Below are 21,738 nucleotides of genomic sequence, written 5' to 3'. Positions count from 1 at the left end.
TAAGATTCTACGCAAAAAGATTCTGATTTTGGCAATGAATTTTAATCAAGATTTTAGAGAATTTCTAGTGTTTTTATACTTATGCTCTGTTTTTACTGGGGAGGAAGTCAGCTTTTATTGAACAACCATAGCAAAAAATATCTTTTTCTTCTAACACCTTTTAAAAAAATTTCCAATCTACAGAAAACTTGCAATAGTCGGTGAAAACCAACCTGCCTTTTGCCAAGATTCATTTGAGAGTCAGTTGCCGACTGACTTTCCCCCTAAATACCTTAGCCTCTTATCTCCTAAGGACAAGGACATTCTTCTATACAACCACAGTGCCATTATCACAGACCAAAATCAAATCACTCCAAATGTGGAAATAGCATCTTAAGTCATCTGTTCTCTCAAATTACCACCTGTGAGCTAAACTCAACATGGCAGTTGTTATATTTTCTTAAGTCTATATTGAAGAAATGGTTTTAGTGACTATATAATGTATAAATATAAATTTAATTAAATTTAAATTTTATTAAATGTAATTTTAATAACTCTATACTATAGGACAGATATAAGTTATGTATAACACATGGCATATATTGTATATATGGGGTGTGTGTGTGTATGTGTATGTGTATGGTATTAAGTCGAAGAGAAACATTTGGGATAGTTTTGGTTAATAGTCTTTCAGGGTCCATATCTATAGTTTCAAGGGAGGACCTCTGATTAAAAGAGGCCTAGTGCTGGGGCACCTGGCTGACTCAGTCGGTAGGGCAAGCAACTTTTCATCTCAGGGTTGTAAGTTCGAGCCCCCTGTTGGGCATAGAGATTACTTAAAGGAAAAAAAAAATTTTTTTTTAAGATTTTATTTATTTATTTGACAGACAGAGATCACAAGTAGGCAGAGAGGCAGGCAGAGAGAGATGGGGAAGCAGGCTCCCTGCCGAGCAGAGAGCCTGATGTGAAGCTTGATCCCAGGATCCTGGGATCATGACCTGAGCCAAAGGCAGAGGCTTTAACCCACTGAGCCACCCAGGCGCCCCAAAGGAAAATCTTTTAAGAAAATAAAAAATAAGGGGTGCCTGGGTTAAGCCTCTGCCTTCGGCTCAGGTCATGACCTCAGGGTCCTGGGATCGAGTCCCTCATTGGACTCTCTGCTCAGCCGGGAGCCTGCTTCCTCCCTCTCTCTCTGCCTGCCGCTCTGCCTACCTGTGGTCTCTGTCAAATAAATAAATATAATCTTTAAAAATAAATAAATAAAAATAAAAAATAAGAGAGGTCCAGTGCTACTTGTCAGAACTTATGCTTGTAGTAAGCACTAACAGAACTTGAAAAACAACCCATGGGTTTCAGATTTCCACTCGCTAACCTCTGCCAGTCACATCTCTCATCTCTTATGTTTCTCTTTACCTACGAGCTCAAGTGTGAGGGTAAACCTGCAGTGGGAAATCCACCAATAGATAGTCTCATGAAACATTAACTAAAAATATATGGAGACAGGCAATAAACACAGGGTGTGTTCGAAAGAGAGCATTTTGAAACTAGAGAAGGGGGGAAATGCCAGGCACAAGGTTGGTCATGGAGAATGGAGAAGCAAAGGTGATTTATCTCCTCACCATTCAATTGCTTGATCTTTGGACAGCCTGCGATTTTCCCTAGGGAAGCCAAGAGTAACTTATTTGCAAAGCTCTGGTACCACAGGCTCCCATAGCTGTATTACTCGATTCCAAGTCCACTGCCAGCAGTGCCTCGAAAAGCTCCTTTGGAAGGGGGTCGGTGTCAGGCCCTGCAAAACGAAATGGGCAGGCAATGCTCTCCTGGGTTCATGTTGTCTTCAATCCTGAGGGTTAAAAAAGAGACTGACTACTGAAGGACAGCTATCCCTAAACGCTGTGTGACATCCTCCCCTTGCCTGCCTACTCTGTGCCCTACCACCAAGTTACCTTCTTCAAATCGAGGGCTGGCTCTTCCATCTCTTCCGGAAAATACATCCGTTTGTATGGGCACGCTGAGTGCCGTCTCCATGGCGGATTCCACCATCGTGCTGCTGGTCATGAGGCAGGCTGGGGGACAGGGCAGTAAGGGTCCTGTAGCAGGGGAGGGGCTCAGCGGTGCCCATGCCTCAGAGCGGGGCACTGTTCCTCCCCTGTGCGATGCTCACATGAACTGCCTGCCGCTCTGGACAGTCCGCAGCATCCCCAAGACCCCATGCATTGCTCTTTGACTGCGCACCAGTCCCGTAGTCGGCTCTGTTGGTTTCTGTTACAAATCCAGGGAGATTTAATGATGGGAGCACTCGACTGGACCCTGACATCGTATTGAACTCTGATAGAGACAGAGAAGAAGATCCAGTCCTTGTGCTCGATGAGCCCACCCTGTAGCCAGTGAGAGGAGGCACGTAAAGGAGATGACAGAGGGGGTTGAGGTTGTATACAGTGAAGGACTCTATTAGTTTCCTGTGGCTTCTGTAACACATTACCACAAACTTAGTGGCTTAAAACAAACCATTTTTTTTTTCTTCCTTACAGTCCTGGAACTCAGAATTATAAAATAGGTAGGCAGGGCTACCGTTCCTTCCAGAAGCTTTAGGGGAGAACCTGTTTCTTTGCCTTTTCCAGCTTCTGGAGGCTGCCTGCCTACGACCCCTTCTTCCATCTTCAAAGCCAGGAGGGTGCATCTTCCAAGCTCTCTCTGTCTTTTCTCTCCGACCACCACTTTGTCTTCTGTCTCCTTCTCTGACTCGGACTCTCCTGCTTCTGTCTTATAAAGACCCAGTGGTTAAAGGGGCACCGGGGTGGCTCAGTTGGTTAAGTGTCTGACTCTTTTTTTTTTCTTTTCTTTTCTTATTAATACAGTATTTATTTGTCTTCCCTCTGTCAAACCAGGAGCCAACCACTTTCCCCAGGCTGCCTGGGGAGGTATAGGAAAAGGATTATACAGGGCAGACAAGACACGAGAGAAAGACCTATGGGAGGTGGAGACAGCTCCTTCACATGGTGAAGAAGATGAGAAAGGCCACCATCAGGCAAAAGAGCCCCATGGCCTCTGAGAGGGCAAAGCCCAGAATGGCATAGGAGAAGAGCTGTTGCTTCAGAGAGAGATTCCTGGCATAACCAATGATGAGGCTCCCAAACACAGTCCCAGTTCCAGCCCCAGAGCCAGCCACCCCTACCGTGGCAGCCCCAGCCCCAATGAACTTGGCTGCTGTATCGATGTCCCTTGAAATGGCGCTGGTTTGGAAGCTTCGGCTAGGAATAAGTGAGGTCAGGGGACGTTGGGCTGTCAAGATGCTGAGGCCTTATAAGGTGCCTCATCTGTTAGGGTCTCGGGTGGTTTTAGCACCACTGCAGACAGTGATCGGCTCAACAGCTCAGAGGTGCTCCTGACCAAGAACGGGGCGGAGACGAACTTTGTGCGGGCGGACATTTTCAGGGGATGAGGGGCTCTGGCAGGAGAGCTGCTCCCAGGGCTGAGGAGACCAGCGTCTGACTCTTGATTTCAACTCAGGTCATGATCGGGCTTTGTGCTCAGGGCAGAGTCTGCTTGAGATTCTCTCTCTCCCTCTCCCTCTGCCCCTCCCATGCTCATGCACTCACTGACTCTCTCTCAAATAAATAAATAAATCTTAAAAGCAAAATTAAAATAAGGACCCTGTGGTTACATTGGGCCCACCCAGATAACCCAGGACAGCCTTCACATCTCGAGAGCCTTAATTTACTCATGTCTGCAAAGTCTCTTTTGCCATGTAAGGTTACCTGTTCACAGATTCCACGGGCTAGCATGAGGACCTCATCATCCAGCCTACCACAAGGACTAATTCAACATGAGCTCATAGCATATAGGTGATTTATTTGGTAGGGTGAGCGTAATAGCACAGTGTTAATTAGGGGTCAGTAAGGAGAACAAGAGGGTACCCAAAAAACATGGGCCCATGTGGAATGGTGGGGAGAAGGCATTTTCAGAAAAGTAGTGAAGAGACGATGTTTATGAAGAGGGGTTGTGGGGAGGCGAGCAGAGGAGCCATCAGCAACGGACCTGTCTGGCCAAGGTGGAAACCACAGGTTAGAACTCATGAGGCGAGCACAGGCAGACTGGGTTCCTGAATGAGGTGGAACCTGAGTACCACAGCGGAAGGGCGTCGATTTGATCTGCGGTGGGGGGGGCTGCCGGAGCTCGCAGTATAACACAGAACGAGTTCATACTTGAAGAACATCAGTTGGGCATTTTAGAGAGATTATACTAAGTCAGTGGCTACCCCACTGAATACTAACCAGGATATAATGATTTCCATTTTGAAAATCTTCACTAATTTGATAGGTTAAAAAATGACACTTTGTTTGAATTTCTTGTTTGATTACCATTGAAATGGCAAGTTTTGTGTGCTTTTATATACAATATAAATTATATTTATAAAATAGAATTATAATTATAATATATGTTATATATAAGTCATAAAAAAAGAACAAAAAAAAGCTCATACTTTGTACGCAACTTGAATATGACTCATTAATAATCGACATCAGAAGCAGGCTTGAAAAAAAAATGACCAGAAAAAACTAATGGACAGGAGGAAAGGAATGGGTTGGGAAAATCCTTGTAAAGAGTACTTGAGGAGGGGCACCTGGGTGGCTCAGTGGGTTAAAGCCTCTGCCTTTGGCTCAAGTCATGATCCCAGGGTCCTGGGATAGAGCCCCGCATCGGGCTCTCTGCTCAGCAGGGAGCCTGCTTCCTCCTCTCTCTCTGCCTGCCTCTCTGCCTACTTGTGATCTTTGTCTGTCAAATAAATAAATAAAATGTTAAAAAAAAAAAAAAGAGTACTTGAGGAATATACTAGAAATATACCAGTGGAATATACTAGAAAGTCTGAGAAAAATCACTGTGTGTTGCCTAAGAGCCTAGAAACAGCCTGCTGTTGGGGGGGGCGGGGGTTGGGCTCCTTCAGTGTCCCCAGATGTCCAAAGGCAAGGGACAGGAGGGAAGCTGACCTACTCCACACACTGGAATTTCATCTTTGATAAGAGAAACTAACTTCCTTAGACTTTGTCGTTAAGGCATGTGGGTCGCATGAACCCATTACACTCTTATCGTGGGCTGCAGAAACTTCAGTAAGGGTTAATTAGTGCTGTCTTTCTCCTTATGTGGTGCTTTTACATCTAAAGCTTTATCACCACCAGCATTCGTTACTTATTGATTCTTTTTTATTTTTCTTAAGCTGTATGGCTGGCTCAGTTCCAAGGAAGGGCAGACCTGTGGTGGGGTTCAGACAGAAGCCAAGGCAAAATCAGAGCAGACCAAGGCAATCCTTTTGCAATGGAAGAGGCATTTTCCTCCTAGATGCAAATCTAGGGGATTTTGGAAATGTCAGGATTCAAACTAAAGCACATTTGAGGGTTTTTTGTTTTTAAGATTTTATTTATTTATTTATTTATTTATTTGAGCGAGAGAATGAGCAGGGGTGGGGAGGAGCAGAGGGAGAGGGAGAAGCAGACTCCCCGCTGAGCAGGAAGCCCAATTTGGGGCTCCATCCCTGAACCCTGGGATCATGACCTGAGCCAGACAATGACCTAAGACAGATGCTTAACCTCCTGAGCCACCCAGGTGCCCCAAGGGTTGTTGTTTTTTTTTTTTTAAACTATCCCAGTCAAAAGGATATGTTTTGGAAATCGATGTCTCTCAGGCTTTTCATGGAAGGGATATGAGGCACAAAGATATTCTTCCTGATGTTGACTCCGAATCAGGTTGCTTGTAACCCAAGAGGCAGTCATGCATAGGAGGTGCCTGTAACTGAAGGCAGGTGGCGGGGCCTGGCTCGGCCAGAAACGCACTGCGTCCTCTACCTTCCGCAGTCTTCCCTTTCCATTGGGTTTGGGTTCCACCAGCCTGTGCCTGACCTGGAGGTTCTTTGACTGAGGGTCCGGCGAGCATCCCTGGATGAGGCCTGCTCAGCCGGACCAGAGAGAACAGCAAATCTCCTGCCAGTTCTTGCTCTGCTTTTTTTTTTTTTTTTTTTTTTCACTGACATTCGGGGACATCATTTGCCATTAGAAAGCTACTTGCCTCTGCTCCCCCATCTTTTCTCTAACATTTTCTTTGCTTTCTCCAGTGGTTTCTGTGCTAATACGTTTTAATCAGAAGATCACCGTGGCTGCTATTCCTTGGGATTTCTTTCTGTGTTGTCATTTCAGGAGAAGGTTATAGTTATTGCTTCTGAAAACAGCAGGGATAATGTGAACTAATACCCTAGTGGAAGTCTGAAATAATATATTTCACTGTTTGGGCTTTAAATTTGTATTTTCATTAAAATAATGCTATGTACAAAGTTTACAAAGCCAACATGTTCCAAAAGGTGTATAATGAAAATACTAATCCGCACACCCTCTCTGCCACCGTTAAGTCTTCCAGCTGTTTCAACTGATATTTACCTCCATGTTTTATTATTTTTATGCGTATATATAAACTGTATCCCCAACATGGGGCTCAAACGCAAGACCCCAAGATCAAGAGTCACGTGTTCTGCTGACTGAGCCAGGCAGATGCCCACTACCTACCTCCATGTGTTTAAATAATATTCTCATATCTCTTTCTCAGAGATTTCCAGATTTCCATTTATGTTAGAGGAGTATTTAACACCCTCAGGCTGTCCCTGTGCCCAGTGCATTTTTTCTTTTGGAAATATGTTCTAGTCCTGTGTTTGTCAAGTTCCTCTCAAGTACACAGTAAGGCAGGTTTCCTGTCCGCAGGTGGGTCATTTGAGTTTTCTTACTGGTTCATAGCAGAACGTTTCTTGAAGACCAAGCACGCCAATAACTATACAAACTACGTTCAGAGACTCTTCCTGGGCCGAAGAGTTCAACGCAGGAAGTAAGGGTGGTTTGAGCAATCACAGAACTAATAAGAAACCAGTGGGGAGTTTATTGCTGTGCTCTTCCTACATGGTTCAGGTTGTCTTAAACGTAAGTGAAAGTTGAGGCTGTGGTGGGTAAAGCAGTCTTATCTGCCCTTTCCTAGAAAATGCTTCAGGGGCGGGGCATTTATAAGCAGCTTAGCTTTGAGAACTGGAAGCTGATGCCCTCTCTCACCTCCCTCCAGCAGTACGTAATCTAGCCATAATTAGCCAACCAAGGAAGATAGGAAAGAGATGCCAAGGCCAAGAGCACTTCAGAACTGAGCACTCCATCCAACAAGGGGAGTAATCAAGTTTTTTCTCCACCCCTTCTCCTCAGTGACTCTTAGAGTGTACTTGGGGCATGGGGTTCAGACGGCTTGGAAAGTTCTGGGGCACTGATAAGATCACACAAGTTCTGGGAAAATTTTGACCTCAGGAAGTTGCCGTTGTCCAGGCTTCCTATAGAGTAATACATGGCAGTTAAGGTATGGGGGGAATAAACTGGACGAAAGGTTTTATGAGAGGGAACCTAAGTAGTTCCATTAGAACAGGTTATCTTGCCCAACTATAGTCTTTAACAGCTTAAAAAAAAAAAAAGATGAAACAAAACCATGAGATCATAGCATCTAGAACTGGGAAAACAGAGCAATGACTTATGAGAATGGGCTTTTCATAAAAATCATGTGTTTCTGAATTTCTGTGAAGTAAACTGAACATAAATCTGAAATTATTTGGTCTGAGTTCATTGCTTCCTTCCATCATGCACTTATGCCGTGTATACCCTGGGCCAGTTCCATCGATACGAGAGGCTGGGAATGCCGTGTAAGGAAAGACGGCACTGACCCAGCTCTCAAGGAGGTACAGTCTGACACACAAAAGCACTCTACAGACGTGAAGTGAGGGCAGCTCAGTGCGGGGGAGGGCAGAGATTGGGGGTCCTGACTAGGCATGGAGCCTGGGAATATCAGCTCCCCATAGGAGTTCATACTGGATAGTGGAGCTGAGATCTCAAGGTTGAGGCCGGTTTGATTTAGGAAAGGAAGGTAGGGGAATGGGAGATGTCCTGGGCAGAGGAAACAGCATGTGCGAAGTCCTCATAGGGGGAGGGAAGAAGATGCACTGGAGGAAGGGAAGGAAGGCCACACTGACCAGAATTCAGGGGACAGTCCTGGGACACGAGGCTGGAGGGGTAGGCTGGGCTGATACCAGGCAGTCAAGGATTTCAAGATGGGGGAATACGACTACTTTGCATTTGCTGGCGGTGTGCAGGGTAGGGTAGCCTGGGGCCATGTGAACTAGGGTAGGGGGGGCAGGCTTCTGGTAAGCTCTGGCTGTAGTCACGGGCAGGGGCTGTGGTTTGGGTGGTGGTTGGAGCAGTGGATGGATGTCGGAAAGCTGGAGGGGGTGAATGGAGAGAACTGGACACACTGAAGATGAGGGACGAAGAAGAGGGAGAGATCCAGGGCAGCGCTTAAGTTTACCACATACAGAATGTGCTAGAATGGATGACATTACCCTCCTTTTTGCTTAAAGGAATCCTTCTAAGGTTTTCTACAAAAAAATATCTTTGGTGTAGTTTTCCACAAGGATTGGCAGATTTGCTTATGGAAAATCTTTAAGGAGTGAAGTGGGCAGTGGGGGAGGGGTGTGAATAGCAAAGTGAGAGGTCCCAGAAGCCCAGAACTTGAAGTGTGAACATTGCCTGCAACTGACAGCTCGAGGAATGACAGGAGGAAGGTCATAAAGAGGCTCCTGATAAATTTTTTACAAGTGATTTGAAGGAAAGATGAGAAGCAGAGACAAACAGGAAGCATACCGTGAGGGGTGTGTCAAGCATGGCTGTATTCGAAAAAGAAAATTGGAAGGAACGATCAGGTTTTACTCTTTAGGGAACATCCTTATGCAATGATAATTACTCTAAAAGTAAAGCTTTGGGGGCACCGGAGTGGCGAGGTCTGTTAGGCATCTGCCTTCAGCTCAGGTCATGATCTCAGGGTCCTGGGATCGAGCCCTGAGTGGGGCTCCTTGCTCAGCGGGGAGCCTGCTTCCCCTCTCCTTCTGCCTGCCACTCCCCCTGCTTGTGCTTGCTCTCTCTGACAAATAAGGAAATAAAATCTTTTTTTTTTTAATTTTTTATTTGACAGGCAGAGATCACAAGTAGGCAGAGAGGCAGGCGGCTGGGGGGGCGGGGCAGGCTCCCTGCTGAGCAAAGAGCCCAATGCAGAGCTTGATCCCAGGACCCTGGGATCATGACCTTAGCCAAAGGCAGAGGTTTTAACTCACTGAGCCACCGAGGCGCCCCAAGTAAATAAAATCTTTACAAAAAAATAAAATGAAAGTAAAGCTTGAGATGTGGGAAATAACATTTGTGTAAGATGGAAAAACCGGATTTGTTTTGTTTTCTAAGGTGATTGATATGCCTGAACACAACCCTGGCAATTTGGGAGGAACGATGAGGCTGGGAATCCGAAGAACTGTTTTCAAAACTGAAAATTCAATATTAAGTAAGTTTCTCTGATCACTGGTTTTACGACAGCGGGGGTGCTCGGCGTGGCCGTGCAGTCTGAGCCTAATCCCACCCCCTTCCACCCCTCGGGCTCCCCTTCCAGTAGCCCCTGGTGTTGCCTGCGACTCTTCCTCCTACCTGCCCTCCTCCGCCACCCCATGCCCTTGCTGGTCCTCCTGCTTCCGGATCCCTCCCCCTGGTAGGGTTGGTAGACGGCTAGGAATAGCCCCTCTCATCTGATCTCCACAATACCCTGCCCAGGGAGCTGCTCTGTGATTGACCGATGCTCCTGGAGATGCTCCCGGAGATGCTCCCGGAGATGTTCCCAGAGATGCTCCCGGAGATGACCTTTCCCCGGGGAGCCCCAGTTCACTCAGTTCTTTCCAATCCGCTCCACCGAAAACCAGCTTCCAGTTCAGTTGTTTCATGTCGGACTGGTTTTAGCCACTCATTTACGAACTTCGTGAGGAGGAGAGCAGTCATTTGAGAAGTAGATTTCTCTGTTCCCCCAGTAGCTTCGGCGTGGGGAGAGGAAAGTATGATGGGGCTTTCCATCTGATATTTGCCCATCTTCTACTCTCGATAAGGTTATTCGAATTTTTGTGAAACTTCTTCTCATAGATGAACATATTCTATGAGAATAACTTAGAGTGAGAAAACCCCCAAAGGCCTGAGTTCAATTTAGTAAATACAGCTTGAGTGCCTACTCTTAGCCAAAGGTGCTGTGCTAAGAGCTGCAGGTCCGCTCCCTGCCCGGGACAGCCGTCAGCCCTGCTGGCCTCAAAGCAGGTGCAAAGAGAAGGCTGGAATGAGACAACGGGAACCCAGGTTTCTTGGGTGTCCAGCATCATCCCATGAAGTTATGAGCGTATCTTAGAAAAATGTCTTATTCAAGAAGGATAAGACCAGGAATGTGAGTTTCTCCTTTATGGATAAGAAACTGCTTCCATGGACTATACAGCTTCTGCAGAAGAATGATATCTAAGAAGGAAAAGTTTCAAGGTACACACATTTCCCTACTTTCTCTGGATAAGAAACCACTGTTCTCGAAGTGGCTTTTTTTCTTTAAGAATGTGCGAATTTTTTCTCTCCTTAGATATTAGCAGTGATTCCTCCTCAGCTTTCCGATGTTTTCAAACCCTTCGAAACTTGGTTCAAATAATTGCCTAAGAGACAAAAAATGGTTAGTGAAAAATGTAATGTTTTAAAATTGTATCTTCTATAAAGGACTCAGTGCTCATCATACTCAGCTTTTAAAAAAGACCATGTGTTCAAAATATTGAAAATTTTGATGTGTCTCGATAGAAATAAGACCGAGTTAGGGTTTATTTTTCTGTATTGTAGACATAAAAGTAATGTCAATGATTTTTATGATTCTTAAACACACGAAGAGCTTGTTGCTTAATTAATATCTTTGGTCTGCTTTTTTTTTTTTAAGATTTTATTTTTTTATTTGATAGCGAGAGACAGCGAGAGAGGGAACACAAGCAGGGGGAGTGGGAGAGGGAGTGCCTAAAGCCTGAAGATATTGGTAGACACAATGGCTGGATTACTAAAGTCATTCTGATTTTTATATTCATCAAGTTCCTCTTTTTTTCTTAGTCACCTATTAGTTCCTTAAGGTTCAGGAAAACTGGGAATTTGTTTTTTTCTTTTTTTTTCAAGCATTTCACTGAGGCATCATTGACATATAGACAGCTATACATATTTCACATATGCAATGAGATGAGATGAATTTGAGTTTTCTAAAGTGGAGATTACAGGTATAAATCGATTTGGACCAAAGTACTAATCATCATTTGCTCAGTTTGTAAGAAACATGTCACCAGAGGCTCACTTCTGTCCTCCTTCTGCATGCGTGGGCTGTCCTTGCCTACAAAGGCTTTTTGTTATTAAAGGACTAAGGACAGTGTGTGGGGAACTGTCAAAGCTGGTTCACAGGTCTTCACAAATAAGATATTTTTTCTGTAACACTTCACCATAGTGTTAATTACACCTTCATGATGTCTTCAAAACTTTATGTTGCTTGATTTTTATGTAACCTTTTGTTGTAGAATAATGTTTTATGAACCTAGTCTTTGTGTCTATTACTTGGGCATATAATATTTCATTGAACTAAGGAACCATAATCCACTGACTCTTTTCTTATTGCTAAACATTGCAGGTTGTTTCCAACATTTTGTTAGAAAAATGCTGATGCAAACGTCTTGACATGGTGTTTATGTTCTTTTAATTGTTTCCTTAGGATAGATTTCCAGGAGTCGGACTATTAGGTCAAAGGGTATGAGCACTTTTATGACTGATAATTCTGCTGGATTGTTTGAAAGAAGAGGTGAACCAGTTCATAGTGATGTTAACTGTACTGTACTGTTCTTGCTTTCTCTAGTCTTTTTGCAAGTGTTGTTTTTTTTTTTTTTTAATATTTTATTTATTTATTTGACAGACAGAGATCACAAGTAGACAGAGAGGCAGGCAGACAGAGAGAGGAGAAAGCAGGCTCCCTGCTGAGCAGAGAGCCCGATGCGGGACTCCATCCCAGGACCCTAGGGATCATGACCTGAGCCGAAGGCAGAGGCTTTAACCCACTGAGCCACCCAGGCGCCCCTCCGAGTGTTTTTATTATTTTTCTTTTTGCTCTCCTAGCAAGAACAAAAAGGGCCCTTTATTAGTGTACTCTATTTTGCATTTCTTTTCATTACTACAAAGTAGAAAGTCCCTCCCACCCCAAAATGTTGATTTACTTGTATATATACTGCCCATGTTCTAGTAACACTTAATTGTAGGAAGGGAGAGATCTACCAGCCCAAAGTCTATAACCTAAATGGCCTCAGCCAGGGGTTGATAAACTTTTTCTGTAAAAGCCCAGATAGTACATATTTTCAGCTTTGGGGGCCACATGGTCTTTGATGCAACAGCTCTACTCTGTTATTGTAGTGTAAAAGCAGCCGCAGGCAAATACATAAATGAATGAGCGTAGCTATGTTTCAATTTATGTCCCTTTATTTACGGGCACTGAAATGTGAATTTCATGTAATTTTCATGCATCATGAGATATTATTCTTCTTTTGATTTTTTTTTTCAACCATTTGAAAATGTAAAAATCATTCTAAGTTCGAGGGCTGACCAAAAAAGTCAGGGGAATCCTATTTTGCTTCAGAATTACCATGGCTTTTCAAACCCTGGTCTACACAAAAACAGGCAGCGAAGCTGTTGCCCTCCTGGGGAGCGTTCCAGGACATCTCCCAGCTTGTCTACTTGCCTGCCTGCAAACCCTATTTAGTGACAGAATAAGGTCAAGAGGGCTTTTGGAAGCCATTTGACCCAATCAGTATTTTTCAGCAAGGAAATGGAGGGCAGAGAGGGGAAGTGGCTCACCGTCAGTGGGTGGTCAGAACAGGCCCAGACCACTTGTCTTGCATGGTTTCTAGTCTTCTGTGCCAACAGATGGCCCTAGCTCCACAACCCACCATTATAATCACTCTCCAATATGCAATACTTAAAACACACATTTTACTATTGTTAAACTCCGTTTTTCAGATATGTATCTTTCACTGCATGTAAATTACACCTCAATTTTCCAAAACAGCATTTTATCTGGATACATAGATGGCAGGACTTGTCTTGTAGGGAGACCATAACTTGGTTGATTAACTCATTACATGACTCCTGAAAAGCAGAAGGAGAAATGGTGCAGAGCAGGTTAAGTATTAAACCAGGCGCTTTGAAGAGGGAGAAATCGAGAAAGAGGTGAGAAAGGAGCCGGGGAAAGTACCAGGGAACTTGGTTATGAGAGGATTCTGAGGCTCCAAAAATAAACTTTATCGGTTTGCCTGTGGCTCTCAACTGAGTGTGAGAGTTGAGAACATGGTAAAATACAAAGCAATTCACACAAGGTTCAGAGCTCACTAAGGGGATGGCTGACAACTTGTTTGATGGTTATTGTTTCCAAAATATTGCAGTCCCCGGGCTTAATTTTTTTGGTCAGGTCCCAGACATGTTGCTGAGAGATCCAGGAAAGGAAGCATGTCTTTGTCTGTGCTGAGTGTGGTTTTCAAACCTAACTGCCACCTACCAGAAAGAATATGCAGGTAGCATGTTTTAATGCTGCTCAGTGTGGTGTGCCTATGCACTGGATGGATTGCTAGAGTCAGCTCAATTTAAAGCAAATCCCATATTTGACTCTAAACCAGTACCCAAATGGTTAGGGAGCCCTTGCCTTTAGAAACAGGAATGCTGTAGGGGTGGAAAGGCACAGAGCAGGCCTGAGTACTTGGGGTAGGGATGGGGGGTGCGGGGGGGTGGGGGTAGGCAGAGGAAGGAAAGGGCCACCCGATGAACATAGCTCTGTGCTGAGGAACCGTTAAAAGTGAGTGGGTGCCATTTTGCCCTTTGGGGGTGTCCAGTCCTGTGGAGAACGTGGCATAACATTTTGGAAGGAATTAGAAGCCCTCTTCGGGGCAGTGTATCCACCCAGAGACCAGGCCCTGGTGACTTCCCATCAGAGTTCTGAAAAGATGACCCTCCTCCTCAGGGCAGATGACAAGGGGTCAGTGCAACTTGACACAGGCAGACGTCAGCTGGCAGTGGAGGCTGCGGAGAGCTGCTCGGGGTGATCGGCTAGATGGAATGCTTTAGGAAAAGACTTAATTCCTTTTGGGGATCTTCCTGGCATTTCCTCATAATAAGGAGGAGGACTTGGCTAAAACATTTGGTTCTGTTTTATTGTGAAAGAAAAAGGGTTTTGTTCTGAGAGAACAGGCAACAGGCCAAGGAGGGATGTATGGGGTGAGTCCCAGTGTTAAGGATCTGGGTTAAATTCATGGCATTGGAAATGCAGAGGGGTCAATCTCGAATTTGAAGGAAAAGAGGATAAGGTAGAATAAATTTTCACTGGCTAGAAAAATTGCTTTTGCTTTCTTATCTCTTATCAAGGCATTGATAGAGAAAAACAGCTTCTAGTTCCTGGTGTGATTAGATTGCTAGGAACTTTAAGAAAATAATCGTGCCATACAAAGAGCCTTGGCTGGGTTAATGAGGTGATTTACAAAACAGTTTAAAAGAGGTCACCAGGGATTTAGGGACGCTGGAAGTCCCTGCCACGGTAATTTGTCGTGGTGAGACCGATGGGAAGGGAGTGCGGTGCTGCTCTGCGCCAGCTGGCGTTCTCCTGCCTCCCTCTGATGGTCCACACCGCAGGCGAGCTCTCTCCCCTGCCCCTTCTTGCCTTTGGCTGGGGGAACCATTCTCTAAGGTGTATTTGCGGATATGGGGGCTTCCAGGTCTGGGACGTAACATAGCCCCTTTAATCCTGACAAGAGGAGGCATTTACATGTCCCTTACTGGACCGGTTCTGCGCCGAGCACCTCGCCCACGGGAACTAGTGGCGTGGTTAAAGCCCAGCCACGCTGCCCCCGTGGAGGCCCCTCTGGGCCCAGCTCTCTGTCCCTGGCTGTGTAGCTACTTACGGCGCTGCAGTTTCCACCTCTGGAGAGCGGATACCAGAATGCCTCCTGCCTCATGGGGTTCTGGTGAGGGTTAAATCAGTTATACATGTGAGTCCTTCAGTGCCCGGCACAGTAGAAGCGCTATTCAAGTGTGGCTGTTAGGGTCATTAAGATGAAGGGCATATTGTCAATACAGTGAGACCTGTGAGTCTCTCGAAGCTCTGGGTATGATGGCGTATTAAAATACCTTATGATCGGGGCACCTGGGGGGCTCATCAGTTGGGCGTCTGCCTTCAGCGCAGGTCATGATCCCAGGATCCTGGGATCGAGCCCCACATCGGGCTCTCTGCTCAGCGGGGAGCCTGCTTCTTCCTCTCCCTCTGCAGCTCCCCCTGCTTGTGTTTTCTCTGTTACACACTCTCTCTCTCCAATAAATACATTTAAAAAATCTTAAAAGAAATAGAAAATACAATACCATATGATCCAGTAATTCCACTACTGCGAATTTACCCAAAGAAAATTAAAAACACTAATTTAAAAAAATGCACACACCCTATGTTTATGGCACCATTATTTACAATAGCCAAGATATGGAAGCAGCCCAAGTATTCTTGAATAGATAAATGCTTAAAGAAGCTGCGGTGTATACACACACACACACACACACACACACACACAGCAGAGTATCGCTCAGCCATATAGAAGGATGAGATCTTGCCATTTGCAACGACATGGATGGACCTGGAGGGTATTCTGCTAAGTGGTGGTAGTCAGACTGAGAAAGACAAATACCATATGATTTCACTCATAATGTGGAATCTAAAAAACAAATGAATAAATAAATGGCAAGCAGAATTCTATCTATAAAGACAGAGAACAAATTGATGGTTGCCAGAGGGGCGGGGGGTGGGAGGAGTGAGCAAAATGGGTGAAGGGAAGTGGGAGATACGGGCTTCCGGTTATGGAATAAATAAGTCAGGGGCATAGGAGGTAGAGGGAATATTGTCAGTGGCATTGTAACGATGTTGCGTGGTGACAGACAGGAGCTTTAGCTGTGGTGAGCACAGCATAACACACAGAGGTATTGAATCACTCTGTTGTACACCTGAAATGAATGCGATATTGTATGTCAGCTACACTTAAAAAAAAAAAAAAAAAGAATAGGGTCCTCCAGACATGGAGAGGGGAGAAGGGGTGAGCCTGAGGAGAAGGGGAGCGGGCATTCCCCTTGCCTTACATGTTCTCTCCGGTCCCTCCGTTCTGGTCTCCTTGCTCTCTACCTGCTAATATGACTAGCAGAAGCAGACCAACAAAATCTAAGAAAAGAGGTATTAAAGATGGGATAAGAATACTAAGTCGGGCTGGGGGAAAGACATGCAAGCAATGAAAATAATATAATGCTGTAATGTGGAGTTAAAGGCAACACATTTCAAAAATCAAAAATTAGCATTTTTATACTAGCAAACGGAGATAAAAGCAGATCATGAAAAATAAAATTAGAGAAAGAGGAGGAATTTAGATGCTTAAAAGGAATGAGATGTTTTATAAAAACTGAAGAAACGGTATACCAAGAGCCAAAAGTAATAAATAAAGGAGGAAAAAAATGGTGGCCGGCCCGACTGCACACTTTCTAAGCATCAGTAATGAGGAAGTTCTATGCATCGTTTCACTTATTCCTTTCAACACCGACCTGGGTGGATTTCGCACAAGAGAAAAAGGCATCTTAGGCAGCTTAAGTCATTTGTTAAAGTGTCACTCAGCTGATTTCTGAGCCCGACCTCTTGGCCATCTCACTATATCAAATAGCAGACCTTAATTAAAGAGGGGATAGAAAGACCCAAACAGCTCACAGAGCTGAAAGCTAGCTTGCGCTGAGAGCCCCAAGACAGGGCTCCACAGGTCTCAGGAGGAGTGTTTTGTGGGAGAAGAGCAGGGAGTGCAGAAAGCGAAGACCCCACCTCTGGCTTCTGAAAGACAGTCTGAAACCACATGCTTGGCTTGAGAAGGGACACACGCCCTGAATGGACATTGGACTGAACAGCTCGGCCGGTAGGACTGGGCTGGGAATGTAAATGAGTCAAACAGCCAGGTGTAAGAAGTGCCACAGCTTAACTCCACAATCAGTGGCAGCTACATCAGGCCTTAGAGTTAGAGAGGCGGTAGGGAGTGATGGGGACTGGGGCAAACTGACAAGCAGTTGACCCGTCAACTGCTAAAACTGATAGTTGCATGAAGAACTATGGCTTCACTGTTGCCAGTCTTCGAACTTTCCAAGAGAATCTGGAAGTCTGGAGTTTTATGACAAATCTGGTTTCTAAATGTTGGCAACTTAATTCAGAATTTTAAAACACTGTGTGTTTGCCAACACCATGCAAACCAAATACACCAAACATCTGTACCCTGGGCAGCGTCTTGGGATCTCTGAACTAGACACACTCCAGCAGACCCTTGCACATAAACAGAGAACTCTATCCCCTCTAGTGCTTAATTAGTTCAGGGCATGGTTCTGGGCAGTCTTTAAAGGGACTTTAATGAAGACATTGGTGCAGCAATTAAAAGATGTTTGGGCAACGGTAAGGCAGTTCTGCCTAGAGGGAAGAGGTCACGAAGCCCATCAGGGAGTGATGTTACCTTTTGGACATGCCATGGGTGATTTCTTCTAGCTCCCGTGGAAATAGGAAATGTGGGGCCCAGGTGAAAGATAAGAATCAGAAGGTAGAGATTGGGGGCGCCTGGGTGGCTCAGTGGGTTAAAGCCTCTGCTTTCGGCTCAGGTCATGATCCCAGGGTCCTGGGATCAAGCCCCACATCTGGCTCTCTGCTCAGCAGGGAGCCTGCTTCCTCCTCTCTCTCTGCCTGCCTCTCTGCCTACTTGTGATCTCTGTCTGTCAAGTAAATAAATAAAATCTTTTTTAAAAAAAAAAGAAGGTACAGATTGGGGGTCTAGAGCATGGAGGGGTGGCTTTCAGCAGTGAATGTGAGGGAAGAAGGGAAGGTATGGTTCTGGGCAGGTGTCCCTACTTGAGGATGAAGAGCTAGTAAATGGGGCGAGGGGAGTACACAGAGGAGCAGAGGTCGCAGATGGGGAAAGGGAGAGTTACTCAGGTCCCAACTGAAGACACATTTGCTATTATTTTGAGAGCTGTTTCAGTAAAACAACAGGAACAAAAACCAAGTTGCAAAGGATGGGGATGGGATGTTTAGATAAAGGGTAAGTTAGGGGAAGAGAGGGTGGTGGGGGCAAGAATGGGGCCGCATAGCCTTTACTTTTTCACATTTTAATTGTGGTAAATACACATAACATCAAATTTACCGTCTTAACCATTTTTAAAAATATATATATTTTATTTGTTTATTTGACAGACAGAGATCACAAGTAGGCAGAGAGGCAGGCAGAGAGAGAGAGAGAGAGAGAGAAGCAGGCTCCCCACTGAGCAGAGAGCCTAATGCGGGACTCCATCCCAGGACCCCGGGATCATGACCTGAGGTGAAGGCAGAGGCTTTAACCCACTGAGCCACCCAGGCTCCCCAACCATTTTTTTAAAAGAATTTATTTGTCAGAGAGAGAGAGAGCACAAGCGGAGGGAGGGGCAGAAAGAGAGGGAGAAGCAGGCTCCCCGCTGAGCAAGGAGCCCGAGGTAGGACTCGATCCCAGGACCCTGGGATCATGACCTGGGTTGAAGGCAGACACTTAACCCACTGAGCCACCCTGGTGCCCCCCATCTTAACCATTTTAAAGTATATAGTTCAAAAATACACACACACACATACACACACACACACACAGAGTGTGCATGTGCACACAAGCAGGGAGGGGAACAGAGGGAGAGGGGGAAGCAGTCCCCCACTGAGCAGGGAGCCCGATGCTGTGGGGCTGCATCCCAGGACCCCTGGATCACGACCTGACCAGAGCCCAAGGCAGACACTTAACCGACTAAGCCACCCAGGCACTCGCGCCCCCCTCCAACTTGCTTCTTAAGGCAACATGAAGCTTATGTGCAGTTAATCTCTGTTGCATTTGATTTTGTCTCCAGAAAGACTAGGATAGAAAAGAAGTCTGTGTCGTTTTGTTGAGGATTTCCCCCTGTGCCTAAGATCATCGCATGGCACGAGTGCTTGATCAATCCATCCGGAGAACCGCTCCTCACAATGTGGTGTATCTAGCCCTCAGTCTTTTCACTCCACACCTAGATACACTCCGCAGTCAGCCACAGCTAGCGGCAGCTTGCCTTGTCACTGATTGTCATTGATTGTCCTCCGACAGCGCTTTCAGCCCGAGTGGGGATCAGCAGTGCCTAATCCGGAATGCACAGGGAGTCGCTCGTGGTGCTTTGTAAAAACCCACATGCCCAGGCCCTCTCCTGAGAGTAACCAAATCAGAATCCCTGGGGCCAGGGCCCCGGAATGAGCATTCTTGGTTTTATTTTGTTTTTAAGGTGTTTTCTTTTCTTTTGTTTCTTTCTTTATTTTTTAAAGATTTCATTTATTGTTTATTTGACAGAGAGAGAGATCACAAGTAGGCAGAGAGACAGGCAGAGAGAGAAAGAGGAAGCAGGCTCCCTGCTGAGCAGAGAGCCCAATGTGGGACTCGATCCCAGGACCTTGAGATCATGACCTGAGCCCAAGGCAGAGGCTTTAGCTCGCTGAGCCACGCAGGCGCCCCTTAAGGTGTTTTCAAATAGAATTGGACTGGTAACATTCTGAGCTATTCTCAACATATAGTTATAAAGGAAATTTCAATTTTTTTCCCCTGGATATGGCAGTGGATTAGTTTTGTGAATTTGTTCTTGACAGATTTGTAGGTGATCAGGTAAGAATTTGAGTCCATGAAACAGTATTTCCAAAGTTCTGAAAACATGTTTCATTATATGCCATATATATATATATATACACACACACACATAGAAATGATGCATCCATTAAACAAATATTTATTTATTTATTTAGATTTTATTTATTTCTTTAACAGAAAGAGAGAGAACACAAGCAGAGGGAGTGGCAGGCAGAGGGAGAGGTTGAAGCAGACTCCCCACTGAGCAGGGAGCCCAACTCAGGGCTCCATCCCAGGACCCTGGGATCATGACCTGAGCCGAAGGCAGACGCTTAACCGACTGAGCCACCCAGGTGCCCCTAAACAAATATTCATTAAGTACCTGCTTATGTGCTAGACAGCAATTGAAGGGACACGTCCTTATCTTGTCTATTATCTTGTAGAGCTTATGTTCTGTCTTCTTTCTACTTGGATTTCATAGTCTAGAGTCTAATTAACAGTTACATGGTTTACTTACTGTTCCAACTGTTTTTTTTTTTTTTTTTTTAAGATTTTATTTACTTGACAGAGAGCACAAGTAGGCTGAGAGGCAGGCGAGGGGGTGGGGAGCAGGCTCCTCGCTGAGCAGAGAGCCCGATGTGAGGCTCAATCCCAGGACACTGGGATCGTGACCTGAGCCAAAGGCAGAGGCTTAACCCACTGAGCCACCCAGGCGCCCCCCCCCCAAGTGTTTTATTTAATCCTCACAACAACCCTATGGAATAAGACTATCAATCATCCCCATTTTAAAGTTGAAAAGGCTGAGGCAGAGGGCTGAAATAATTTGCCCCAGCCACACATCCATTCAATGCTGTAGTGCAATTTAGAGCCAGATGGCCTGGTTCCAGAGTCACTACACCAGCCCTGTTGTCCTGTCACCCTTGAGGTATCTTAGCAAACACAAAATTTGCCTTAAGCCGGCAGTATGTGCACGGCATCCAGTTTCAAAAGGTCGTGTAATATCCTGCTAGTCCTGATGACTTGAAGTTAGAATTCCTTATATCTTAATTTGGAGATGTTTGCCATTTTCTTCACCATCTGTTAACATTGGCAGGCTCTATTATTGGACATCTAAGTCATCTGTTGTAATGCAGTAAGCAGAGAAGAAATTTTGGACCATAGGAAGAAAAGATCAGTCACAAAGTCAGAGGTCATAAGGGAATTAAGAACCTCTCCAAGTTAGGTCCAGAGCTTTCAAATGATTTTTCTCGTAACTTCGCAATGGTATATATGCTTCTGTTTTGTCCAATTGGACATTATTTCGCTGTTTCCATTTTTCCTTTCATTTTTATGAACCAATAGTTTGAGTACAAAGGCTCTGCCTTGAATGAGTGCCCTCTCAGCGGCGCTTTGGAGCTCTCACAGAGTAACTCCCTATCCCCACTATTGCCAATTTTTCTAAAGCACCTGTGGCAAATACTCACTGTGATTAACATTGTCCCCAGGGAGCTGTGTCTACATGGACAAAATTGCAAACTGGAGGTTCGGTCGTGATAAATGATCGTATCAAGTCATAGCAGAATGCAGCCAATGTGCACTTTCTCTATCCAAGTCAAAAGCGCAGAGGAGACACAAACATCCTGCTCCACAGCCTTATGGCGTGTCTCGGAGGGTCTGACAGTCCCCCGCCTGTGGAACTGAGCACTGCTCTGGATTCTGCTGGAGGAGGACAATGTGTCCCGGCGCAGCTGGCAGGGCTTTTCATTTAATCCTCCAGTCCTCGATTTCTGGGGCTCAGTTTGCTTCGTTGTTCACTGTTAAATAACGGAGTGGCATGTGTCTTCGTGGTGAACTTGCTGTCTTCATTTCTGTTTTCTGGGGTGAATTCTTAGAGGCCGAATTTTTAGAGCCAGAGGACAGGCCCATGTTTAAGGCGGGGTGTAAACCAATTTGGCTGGTACGCAGAAGCAGCTGGTATGGTGGAAAAAGCACGGACCAGGTGTCGGGGGGTCTGGGCTCAAGATTGTGCTGCCAGCGGGGTTGGGGCTTTCGGCAAGTCCTTCGGTTTCATTTCCATTCCTTTGGTTTCAGTTTCTTCTTTTGGAAAATGAGCCCGGTTATGAATCTGCCCAGAAGTGATGGTGCTCAGACGTTCCTCCACCTCCCTGTCC

At 45.4% G+C, this 21,738-nt stretch overlaps 1 protein-coding gene and 1 pseudogene across 3 annotated transcripts in view; one reads left to right on the top strand and one right to left on the bottom strand.

The window, feature by feature from the left end:
* The window catches only part of CTPS2 (CTP synthase 2), a 100,060-nt gene that overhangs the window by 55,783 nt on the left and 22,539 nt on the right, over nucleotides 1–21,738 (top strand). For all 3 annotated transcript variants that reach the window (XM_045089332.1, XM_045089331.1, XM_004758901.3), the window contains exon 14: nucleotides 9,276–9,372. In XM_045089332.1, the coding sequence (XP_044945267.1) occupies nucleotides 9,276–9,372 (97 nt within the window). The remainder of the gene's footprint in view (nucleotides 1–9,275; nucleotides 9,373–21,738) is intronic.
* On the bottom strand, nucleotides 2,972–3,441 carry LOC106006495 (annotated as a pseudogene).

This window comes from Mustela putorius, unplaced genomic scaffold (assembly GCF_011764305.1).
Source record: "Mustela putorius furo isolate JIRA1106 unplaced genomic scaffold, ASM1176430v1.1 tig00003836_pilon_pilon_pilon, whole genome shotgun sequence".
Lineage (NCBI taxonomy): Eukaryota > Metazoa > Chordata > Mammalia > Carnivora > Mustelidae > Mustela > Mustela putorius.
The sequence above is the reverse complement of the archived record's forward strand: the minus strand, read 5'-3'. Positions and strand labels throughout refer to the sequence as shown.